The sequence below is a fragment of the Branchiostoma lanceolatum genome, chromosome 7 (assembly GCF_035083965.1).
Source record: "Branchiostoma lanceolatum isolate klBraLanc5 chromosome 7, klBraLanc5.hap2, whole genome shotgun sequence".
In the NCBI taxonomy this organism is placed as follows: domain Eukaryota; kingdom Metazoa; phylum Chordata; class Leptocardii; order Amphioxiformes; family Branchiostomatidae; genus Branchiostoma; species Branchiostoma lanceolatum.
Genome location: NC_089728.1, coordinates 18039078 through 18051496, shown reverse-complemented (window position 1 = coordinate 18051496; position 12419 = coordinate 18039078). Strand labels below are relative to the sequence as shown.

Here is a 12419-nt window from a genome sequence, read left to right as displayed (position 1 = left end):
TCATTCAAAGTAACTGCAAACTGATCAGATATATGTCATAAGTTGTAGAAAAAATATTGGAAAGCTAGACTAATGTCATAAAGTCATTTCCAACGTTAAGAATGTTTTGACAAAACAGAAGAATATATACTTCGGTATATCATACTTTGTGTGTTTAGTCATTTGTTCAACCTTCCTGACCACGTAGATAATGTAGGCAATTTTTTTTTGCAGACTTATTTTTTATTCGCACGCTCGCATCAATTTTGAGGTTCCCAGAGGATGTCATCCGTATAATCAAATAAACATGGCCTAATGATCAGATACGCTACCGGGTCAACCAGGTAACCCGGTTTTTCTAGGTCACCACATCCTTTTCTAGGTCACCACATCCACCGGGAAAAAAAATGGCGTCGCCTGAACAAAACAATGACAGTCGCGCTTGTTCCAAGGAGCTTTAAGAGCTCATTGTTTGCTCCATACAGTCTTTCGTGCTCAGTTGCAGCATCTGCCTGCTGACCAGGTGACGTACAACCAATGTCTTCCTTAAACGGCATCGTTAAGAACGGCAGAATGGACAGGGACGATCAAGTCGGTGAACGTAAGCCGCTGCTTCCAGGCTCAAACAAAATGGTGGACTACGATGCGGCGCTCGGCTACATTGGATCGTTCGGGACCTACCAGAAGTTAAAATTTAGTCTACTTTTGTTGATGTGTATTCCTGTGGGGATCCACATGTTGGCTACGGTGTTCTTAGGAGCCCAGGTAATTATAAGCTATCTTATAGTAGCATAGTTTTTACCAAGGAGTTCTACATTGTATAATTTGTATGTTTTACAGACCGAGTCACATGCCGGTCACATGAAAGGAGTGACGTAAGTGTCAAAGTCCGCCACCGTCAAAATATTTACATTGAAATATTAATGAAATGTGACCCACATCCCTGTAGGGACCTTGGGTATAATCTCAGATTGCAATTTTATAAGTTTTCATTTTGTTACGAGTTAAAAGGGAACGTGCAATATCACTCTGTACATACTTTTCGGTGCAATGTTGCAATATAAGTAATTTATCATTCGAGACATGTGCTCTTTTATGAGGGCCTGCGTGCCCCTTTTACGTAGAGCGTAATCGGCCGGTTTAATTTTACGTAGACCGTTGCCGACCACTCCATAATTTAGCGTAGAGCGTAGGGAGGCTTTTCTGAATTTAGCGTATTACGTAGCCGGCCCTCCGAATTTAGCGTAGACCGTTGTCGGGACCCCCCATGGCCATGCAGGCCCTCTTTTATCTGTGACCCGTGTCAAGCCAAATTTCTGCCCCTGTGAAATATTTACCTCAGGCACAGCTGCCCAATGCACTACACCACAGTACAAATATCTGACGGAACCGAAATTTGGCTCCAAACCGGGAGACACATGTATAGCCATACGGGACAATCATTGTATTGTCTGCAAACAGCACACAGTACTAGTGCATTAAGAAAGTGCCTAGACTATACTAGGGATTACCCTTAAGACTTTACAATGCATTAAGTCTCTAGGACTGTAGACTATAGTTTCTTAGAATATTGCTGTACAAGTTGCCATCTGTTGTATAATTATTCATATGCAACTAACTGATGAGAAGTAAATTTAAGATATTTCTTCCAGGTATCCCACCACTGTGCGGTTCCCGAACTTGCAGAGGCAGGGCTAGCCCCAAACGACTTCTGCGGTCTCAACTACTCTCTCCCTTGGGTGACAGACAAGGAGACAAACACAGAGACACCTAGCGAATGCAAGCGGTACAAAGTCAACAGATACGAGTTAGGAAATCTGAGCTGCCCGTTTGAACGAAACAGTGAAGGGAACAGGACAGTCCTGGACTGCGATAAGGGGTGGTGGTACGATCGGCAAGTATACAACAGTAGCGTCTACATGGAGGTGGGTTTGTGTCCTTATTTCTTGTACTTGTACCTTCGCCAAGAAGGTAATGTAGTGTTCTGGGCCTCCTATCGGCTTTCTGTGGTACTGCATCGGAACATCCGGTCGCAGTTTAGGTGTTTCATATCTCAACTTGTTATGGTCACGATGTTGAATTGCATGTAGCTAATGGGCTTGGAAATAAGTGGTGCAAATATCAACCCTCTTGCGGGTTTTTTCGGAACTGCAGGCGTATTTTTGTCGGACATTTTGGAACAAGATAATTCAAGAAGGATCTTCATGATTTTTGGTGTATGGATAACTTGTAATCTTCATTATTTCACTGGATATGGAAACTGGTTAAGGATATGGAGAAGAGATAGCAAATGATCGTTATATTAATTTCTTTCTTATGCTTTCTATCATTCATACACAAATCGATTTTTTTCAACCCTACAGTTTAACTTAGTGTGTGAAGATGAGCCCCTGAACAACCTGGCACAATCTCTATTCATGGTCGGAGTTCTGATTGGCTCGATCGTGTTCGGACAGTTATCAGACAGGTAAGTACGACCAATCACAGCATCTGACAGTAAATTAGTTTTGTGGCCATCTTTCTTATTTATTAGATTAAGTGGGTATCTCACTGGATTGCGGCACGTCGGCAAACTCGCTGTAACCTAAATTTGATTTGTGTTACCCTTGACTTTATAATGGGTATCATCCGAAACTTACTAGTAATACTGAAAGGCAACAAGACACACGAAGCGTAAAATGAGTCGTTTTTATCGATGAAATTTATTGAGCGCTTTGTCAAAAAGTTCAGTCGCAGCGAGGTCGCCAACGTGCCGCAGCGAGGTCGCCAACGTGCCGCAGCTTCAGTGACATATCCTCTTATTATCGACATTAGATCTAATCGTCTATTTCCCCTGTATTTTACTCGAGTGATCCTTGATTAAGCTGCCTAAATCACGCTCCTAGCGACCGGACTGACGGTTACCATCCCCTGGAAATGGGGTCATTAACCTCCGCCAGCGAGAGATTGAATGTGTAAACACAGGCTAATCTTTAAGGATAAACTTGATTTCTTTAGAAGATAAGGGCGGTTTAAAGATCGGCAGTATTATTTCAAGTACGCAACCCGTACATATCTCAACATATCATACCCTTCGCACGTTGATGAAGGTTAGACATCCAGGTAGTAAGATACGCCAAAAATAGTTACTCAAGCAACTGGATAAAATTTTGAAACAGTCAGACGTTTCAGACAGCATCCGTTGTCTTTGGATGCTGTCTGAAACGTCTAACTGTTTCAACATTTTATCCAGTTGCTTGAGTAACTATTTTTGGCGCATACCCTTCGCAGTATCGGAAGAAAGAAGACCATGTATCTGGCGGTACTTGTACAACTTGGTTTCGGCGTGGCAACCGCCTTCGCGCCGAACTACGAAGTGTTTGTAGTCCTCCGCCTTCTAGTGGGCTTCACTGCCATGGGCGTCTTTCTCCCGGCTTTTGTGGTCGGTAAGTCACTTCCTTATGATCTTCCTTGAAGAATCCATGATTAAAGATAATCTTAAGATTGCGATACTCAATACCTTTTTTATTAATCAAATAGAAGAATACACAGGACACATGCACTCTAGCAGTAGCTACTATCAAACATCACCTCTGTAATTTAGAATTACAACTGACATATCTATATGACAAGAGACAAAACGATATCTAAAACGATGCATGAAATATAAATGTAATTATGAGATTGATAAGATACATAATAGTATTATCATAATGCCAATGGCACTTTCTTTACTTACCATGAAACGAGAAGAAGTTGACTGTAGTACAAAGTAAACGCTGTACTCAACTAGCTTGGCGTAACACTCTTATCTACTATGTGTTATGTTCAAGTCGTGCATTGTTGTTTACACTTTTCCGTGTGCTTGTTTGTTATATGTTTGTTAAGTCATACCTTTCACGACTTGCCCCTAGCCCTTCGAGCCATTAATGTCTTTTATTATCATTAATTATTATATTCATAACAGCGACAGAAATGGTTGGTGTGAACAGGAGAACGCTGACAGGAACCCTGATTCAATCGTCTTTCTCCATGGGAGGGGTAGTACTGACTGGAATAGCCTACCTCATCAGGGACTGGAGCAGACTGCAACTCGTCATTTCACTCATCAACGTAGTGCTGGTGCTTACATGGTGGTTAGTAGAACGGATTTTCTATTCTTCAAATATAGGTTATGGTCGGGGGCTTTTGGTAGCCGCGATTTTTCAAAAGGAGGGAGACGTTAAAACTACTATAGCCCCCGACTATAACCTCTGCTTGGAGAAATCATATTTTCTTTTGCCAGTCATGTTTTTGCTTCTTTTTTTGTGTCTGCCTATGCTTAAAAAGGGCAACCTAAGACAATGGGTTGCAACTACCCTCTGAGTATGGAATTTGATTCGTCGTGGCCTCGCCATATTGATCAAATTTTCTTAAAATCAGAGGGCGTTGGTTGGAGCCCCGCTTGGGCACGGTGTGAGGGTTGCATAAGTAATTTCAATAATTTCATAAGTAATTTCAGATGGGACGTAATTCCGGTGGCCACTATGCTTGAAAATTATGCGTAATTTGCATTGTATCAACTTAACATACAGGTTTGGAATCGAATCGCCAAGGTGGCAGCTCTCCAAAGGTCGGAATGAGGAGGTAGTGCGCATGATCCGTAGCGCTGCAAAGGTCAACGGGGTCACGGTACCAGACGAGGTCTTCCATGCCGGGAAAAAACAAGTCACCGAAAGTGATAAGGTCTGGCCTTTTTTTAAAATTTCATTACAAACATGTTGATATACTTTTGTTACGAAAATATACATTTCCTCATTACGCCATATGGCTTTGTACACTTTAACATTGATGAATTTATATATTCATATAATGTTTACGCAATGCTTGACGTACTGTCTTTTTGTTTTACCCACAGAGGCAGTACACCATTTTCGATATTGTTCGGACTCCAAATATGGCCAAGAAGTCTGTCATAATCTTTTTTAACTGGTAAGCCCACCGCTTTTTATGTTGTTTTTTTTTTTAAATTAATCTACAACCTCAAAATCATGGCCATACCATGTCCAGAACATGAGATACAAAAACAGCAAGTTGTGCTGTAGTGTCAAGGTACGCCGCCAGGGGTCAAAATTTATAATTTCTTCGATAAGCTTGACTACATACCAAAATATCGCAATTTACCTATACCTTCTCGAGTTGTGCTGTACAGCAACAAACACCGTTATATACAAACACCATAACAAAACATTTGCTAACGCTACCGGAAAGAGAACTTCCTTGGCAAAGGCAATAACCTTAATTGGGCTCTTTTTTCCTATGACTTTCCGTTCGTTGTCTTCTAGCATCTTTAAGTGGCGGGCTCCAGGAAAAAAACACGTTGGGCAGACTCCTCCCCCTCACAACACTAAGCTCCGCCCGAAAGTACAGCATGGGATAAGACCTCCTGTGTGTCACGAACCGTGCTCGATTGGGCACGGTTCGTGACGGTGCCCGCGTGTCACAAAACGTGCTTTTACCCCAGGCACGGTTTGTGACACGCGGGCACTATCACAAACCGTGCCTGGGCTCAGTTTGTGACAAAGCAAAGAATGTGACGCAACATCATCTATTGTATTCATTCAACATGAGAGTTCCTTTGTATACCTTCCAGGTTTGTAGTGACTGTAGTTTGGTTCGGTTTGGCCCTGAACACGCAGCAACTTGGCGGGGACAACTACCTCAACTTTCTCATCATGAATCTGGTGGACTTTCCAGCACAGATCTTTTCCATCTTTACAGTGAGCTACTTTGGAAGGTATGCTTTGGAACTAATGATATACTTGATACATTAATTAAGTCACATATGATTAGGTCACAAAACTTCCAATATGGTCTAGTAGCGGTTACGGTCGAATTTCCGTTTCAAATTATATATTTCTCTTAACTTAAAAAGTCATGTTTCGCAAATGTATGCATTTTACATAATTATCTATTTTGATCATGGTTCTGACAGCGTATTTCTTTCCCTTTTTCATGCTTTCAGGCGCCCCTCTCTTACGTTTTACATGCTATTCGGCGGAGTTGCCTGTATCGTGACGCCGTACCTTGCCCCACCGTTTCTACCTGAATGTAAGTTATTTGTTTTTTTTTGTCTGTGAACGTCAAAAGTACAAAAACACACCTTAGTTCATTACTGGCTTGAGCAAAACGGTAATCTTGAAATTTAAGCAGTTATAGCGTCTGCTACAGAAATGACTTGATTAAGAAGTATCAGGGAAGCACTTCCTGCAAAAAAAATGCAATTTTTTGTGCCCTCCTTAGTTTTTTACGCTTTGTGTTTTGCTGTCTTTTAAGTCATACTTGTACGTTTTGCATGATATTCCCATCATAAAGTCAGGGGCGAACATAAATCCAATTTAGGACACAGCAACGTCAACAACGTGCCGTGGGTCCAGTGAGATAGTGAGATACCTGCTCAAGTTAAAGATGTGTGTTCTGTTATGTTGTACACCATGCCAGATATGCATCCCTTGTCCGTTGCGCTTCCTATGGTCGGCAAGTTCGGCAACACCGCTGCTTTCTCCGTCATCTATGTCTGGACTGCCGAGCTGTACCCAACTGTGGTCAGGTTCGTCATAAATAAAGTACTCAGGATTGTAGTGGTTGTCCAAAAATGTTGTGTATGCACCTTAGTTTGTGTACGTAAATTGTTGCTTTTACTCGATCTCTATTTTCGTATGCAAGCGACATGTTTTACCTAAGTGTCACCCCATGTATGTGTGTGTTTGTGTTTTTGTGTGTGTTTAAGTGTGTTTGTGTGTGTGGACAGGAAGATTTGAGAAGCTTATGATATCTGAATGGTATGTAGGGGTCGGGCAAAGGAAGGTCATATTTAATAATGGGCCCCCTGTCGATTTTCTAAGGTACTGCAGTGAATATTCCCGTTTTGAGAACTTAACTTTTGTTTATATTTCAGAAATGTTGGGGTCGGGGCGTCCTCAATGTGGTCCAGAGTTGGCGGCATCGTTTCCCCCTTCGTGATGTTGTCTCAACAAGTGTGGGGGCCTCTTCCTTATCTCATCTTCGGCGGCCTGTCTATCCTGGCCGGCCTGTCCGCCTTGCTGCTGCCCGAGACACGCGGGGTGCGCTTACCGGATACGCTGGAGGAGGGGGAGAACTTCGGAAAGTAGGTTGAGTTTTGATGAAGTATAAAGTAGAGTGGATTCATTCATCAAGCTAACCGACATCTTTCACACCGCAGTCGTCTCTCAGTAGAGCCCCTGTCACACTTATGCGCATAGACAAGCCCGCATGAGTTGCGTATTAACATACTTTTGGTCTAGGTTAAGTTTGCAGCCGAATAAGTGATTTCTCAGGTTCGATCACTAGGCTGCACAACGGTGAGTCAAAGTAGAAAACAACCTTCTCCCCTCAAACCTTACTTAAACCAAAAAAATGATATTGCGCAACTCACGCGCACTTCAATATACGCACAAGTGTGACAGGGCCCTAAGACTTCTGGAGCCGCATAGTTCCCGTTTAGAACTTTTATTTAGTCTAGTACCACAACCGGTTTCGCCGTGACAGCTTTTTCAAGTGTACAGATTGAGTATATTAATGTTTTGATGAAGATCGGACATCCAGGTCATAAGATACACCAAAATAGTTACTCAAGCAACTGGATAAAATTTTGAAACAGTTACTTGAATGAGTAACGTTTTTGGCGTACGTTGAGTTTTGATTTTCGAAAGTACGTTTAGTTTGGATTTTCGGAAAGTGCGTTCATTTTTTTTTCTCGGCAGAGGGGTATCATAGTAAAGGTATCAATGTGGTAGGAAGAGAAAGTTCTGATCTCTAGGTCCTGTGTGTCTTCATATGCATATTCGACTTTCAATTAATTGTACAACTGAATCAACCTACGCTTATGATACTCATCCTTTGCTAAAATTGTCGGAAGTCGGGAATACATATATGGCTTTTCATGAATATTATGTCATTGTACAAACATAACAAAATGGTTTTGTTTTGGGCGCAGGCGTACCCCCTACGTCGGATATATACCTGTACCGGACGAGGAGAAAGTACCAGCAACAGCTTATAGCAATCCAGACTTAAGAAATGATGATGAGACGGTGAAAGAAGACACTGAGTCTGTCTTACCTGACAAGACAGCCATACAGTGTTCTGAGGACTGCTAGGCAGATCTTGAAACTATTATAAGCACTTTTATGTCATAGATTCATACATTTTGGTGGAAAAAATTGGCTTAGCAAACTTCTTCATCACTCGCAATTCCAGTGTTAATGAACTCCCAAAGGACCACACCATGTTTAATACAGATTTCGCTATAAACTTTTATTACTGCAATCTTATTTTTAAAAACGAGCAGAGAAAAACAATTCAATTGTTTTCTATATCAAAGCTGGCTTTCCAGTGAACGAGAAAAATCATTTTCTATAGTATTATAACACAGAAAAAATGCACAGTTTTCCTGTGGATCATGAATATCTCTAAAAGATTAGAAAACGTGTAATCGGTTTTCTGGTGTCAAAGCTGGCTTTGCAGTGACCGAAAAATAGGAAAATCATTTGACATATTATTTCAAAACCGATACGAAGCAAAATGCACAATTTTCCTTTCAATCATGAATATCACTGTGATATTAGTTAATCAAGTAGAAAGAGGCGTTCGCTAAAACATGGGTTAAGAGATTGGTATATTCTCAAAGTTGATTTATGATAACACTTAGCTGTGCAATAAACAATAAACATTCAAAAGCTCTCCTTGAAATCATTTCTGTCGATTATTACAGTACCTTTACGGTGCACATCTTTATTGAAAACAATGTATATCTTAGGCTCCTTTGACATATCATGATAAATGAATAATAAAGCTTAGAATACACATACAAATATGTATCTTTAAACCGAAAGATACCTTACACCAAACTTTATAGGTTATAGCAAGATATGCATTTAATAGTTGTTGTATACATTGTACATAGTACGAACAGCCAAATGCCGTGTTACAAGATCGCAATTTAAAAGTTTAGGAATTTCACTGTCGATTTTACAGAAGACAAGCTTTGCGTTCATTTTGGTTAAGATACAATCATTTCTCACAGTACAGCTCTGATCAGGACAATATATAAGCTCGTTCACACGTCCGAGTGCGCATGCTCGGCGACAGGAATTGTGGATAACATGTCAAAGGTGAAGGCCCTTGAGACATAAACAAATAACGTCTTGACTTTGTTATCCGAATCGAGACAACGGTCAAGACGAGAACTGTTAACAAGGCAGGGGTCTTCACCTTTGACCCAATACCCACAATTCCTATCGCCGCTCATACGTACTCGGAAGTGCGAAGGGGCTTATAAGCATATTCGTGGATTCGAGTACGCATGTTGTGTGTCAAAGGTGAAGGCCCCTGAGACGTAAACAAAATCCGTCTGGGCGTTGTTATGCAAATCTAGACAATAGTCGAAACAGAACTTTCTACAAGCCAGGGGCCTTCACCTTTGACACTGCACATGCGTACTCAAATCAACGAATGGGCTTATTCAAAGGCTCTGATTGACAAGCTAAGGTCCACGTTCACACGGTTCTTCCGACAGCATACCATGTACAAAACAGTGGCTATTGACATCGCTATCTCAACTATGGCTGTATAAAAGGACTGTTGACACACGCTGTACACGACAACGTCCAGAAAGGTGGCGAACAACGCCACCCAGTTCGACCAGAATAGATACGTTGGCATGACGTAACCCGACTGGCGCACGACAAAAGCAATGAAGGCTGGAAGTGGAGTAACCGTATGAACCAGGGTTAAAAGTATAACAATCTTAGCATAAGAACGATTGCTGTGGTAGTTTGCGGCTGCTGTGTTCTGATGATTAACCCCATTCACGTCAATGACGACGATTGTTGGAACCTGTGCGATTGGTGGCTGCTGTTGAGTGCACAACGTTCTTAAAATCCGTACGACGCAGTATATTGTAACAGCAAGAGATAAAAATACAATCCCAAAAGACACGGCACTAAACCATATGTGCGAACCGAGGTCAAAGTCTGGTCGGGCAATGATTGGGTCGTAAACTGCCGTAACCCCGTAGATTGTAGAGAAAACAAACCAGGCAAATATGCCAACCCAAGTTACGGTAAGGAAGGAAAGTGCCTTCTTGAAGGACATTCCTTCCCCACCGTTCAACAGAGCGTTAAGTCGGTCCAGGTTCAGACCTGGTAACGAGAAGAATGTCATAATTAAAATCGATGTCTTGTCATGCGGCATAACCTCTTCAGGTAGTAAAATCTGAAGAATGTACATATTATCAAACAAAACATTGTAGTACAATGGCGAAAACCCATTCTGTACACAAATACAAAAAAAAGATCATAACGAAACACAATGGAAATCCACTTTAGGCTGTAACTTTGAGCACATAATCCTATCTAGAATGTGCTGGCATCACACAAAAACACGGATTGCTAGCTAGGATCAAATACTATACACCCATGTCACAAATTATTAGCGGTCTACCTTTTTATCGGAATACCCTGGAATACACCAGAATACACCGGAATACCTATTAAGGAGGGTAAATTCTGCCGGAATACACTTTGCTTTGATGAGGAAACACCACAGGTTGCTGTATTTTGGCATGAAATGATATATTTATCTTATTTTATGGCCCATGGAAATCACTAGAAATTACTAATGGCGATCGGCGTTGGCGCCTCCGCCAGTCGCCATGTCTGTTTTCATCGCGGGTTACAATGTTTGCTTGGTAGGATTTCTCCCATCTAACAACGTCACATATTTCATCAGTCACGCGTATTGTTTGAATTAGGCATTCGGTATGCGTTTGTAATAAAGCCACAATTGACACATCAAAGTGCTTTCTGCGTTCGCCCTTTGGCCCCTTATTTCGATGTGGCCATATGGAATATGCCTATGTCAGATAAAGTAAAATAGCCGAGAGCCATTCACAGTCATGTATCACTGTTTCTGATGTAAATTTCGAGACGAATATATTTTGCAAGTCTCTGTTTCAATTTGGTTGGAGGGGAAACATTTCAGGATATATCTATCGGCGGGCATAGCCCGTGGATGGGATTTTCCTTTTTGGTTAGAGATCCAGCACTGTCCTCACCGTGATTCTTGTTGCATATTACAGTTATGTCTGAGCTGAACAAATTTTAAGACTGCATTTCCGACATTTCACCTCCTTTTTTGTGTATTTCTCTCTGACCCTGCTAAACAAACATTGTAATCCGCAATGAAAACAAACACCGCCATTAGTAATTTCTGGTGATTTCTTGTTCCATGGGCCATAAATATATCATTTTATGCAAAAATACAGCAACCTGTGATGTTTACTCATCAAAGCATAGTGTATTCCGGTAGAATTTACCCTCCTTAATGGATATTCCGGGGTATTCCGGGGTATTCCGGGAAAAAGACAGACCCATTATTAGTAAAAGTTGATGGAAAGCTACAGCAAAATTATTATTCAAGAAGGTAAAGTCAACACTCTTCAACCATCAAGACGAATACAGCAAATCAAAGTACACGTATCTAAAAAAATATATATATACCTGCAAGAGAGGGTAGTCTTATCACCAAACAAGAGTACTGTATGACTGCGATGGCCTGGACAGCAGTGTTGGAGTACACCCAGTGTCCAGCTTGGGCAGGCGCAACCAGAAACGGGAAGGTTGATCCGAGCAGCAGGTCCGACCAGGCCAAGGAGAAGACGAAGAGTCGACTGGTGGTGGGAAATGTCTTTCGTCTGGTAGTTACTACTACGACGAGAAGGTTCCCAACGATGGATAGCACGGCTACGGTGATGATGACGGCAGGTTCCGCTGGCAATGCCATCGGAGCTCCCTCGCTGGTCGTGGAGGAATCGTTTGAGATATTCATATCTCTAGTTCACGTTGACTCGTTTTGGGGGTTGTTTAACTAAGTAAGGGTTTTACTGCAATGGATATCTTTAGTATCACGCCACTATCACTACCGCAAATGTAAACGTTGCTCCCTTGAAAGGCGAAAACAGTTTTGGAGCACAGTTTCTAGGACAATGACACAATGACGTTACTCACTACGTGGGTTCGGTTGCTAGGCTTCATCTTATGCCATGTATCATATTTTCTATAGCTTATAATTACGTTGAATAAATCTGTATTTTCGTTTGGTCGACATCTGGACCGTGAAGATGATTGGATTAGATGGAATTTGGGGTCTTCAATGGTCTTGATTAAATGGTCTTGATTAAATAGCTTTGGCAAGTACCAATTTTGCCACGATTTACATATCATTTGAAAGCCCTTCGAATTCAGTGATCAGTTTTATAGCAGCAAACAAATCCAATTGTAGAATTGTTGGAACAGTCCAATTTGATTGTAGGCGGATGAGAAGCAAGCAGGCAAATGAAATTTGCATAAACGAAACCAAACCAAACCAAAAGAGTCCTTATTTGTAATGTTAGCCTGTAC

The 12419-nt window shown here is 41.5% G+C and overlaps 1 protein-coding gene across 1 annotated transcript; it reads left to right on the top strand.

Moving 5' to 3' along the window:
- The first annotated feature begins 358 nt into the window (after nt 1–358).
- Nucleotides 359–8254, top strand: LOC136438006 (organic cation transporter protein-like). Its single transcript, XM_066432630.1, has 12 exons — nt 359–744; nt 1632–1904; nt 2343–2446; nt 3250–3404; nt 3926–4094; nt 4533–4683; nt 4856–4929; nt 5591–5734; nt 5963–6048; nt 6439–6547; nt 6896–7105; nt 7955–8254. Exons 1-12 carry the CDS (start codon nt 517–519, stop codon nt 8115–8117), a joined length of 1866 nt encoding a protein of 621 aa, XP_066288727.1. The 5' UTR covers nt 359–516; the 3' UTR covers nt 8118–8254.
- The last annotated feature ends 4165 nt before the right edge of the window (nt 8255–12419 follow it).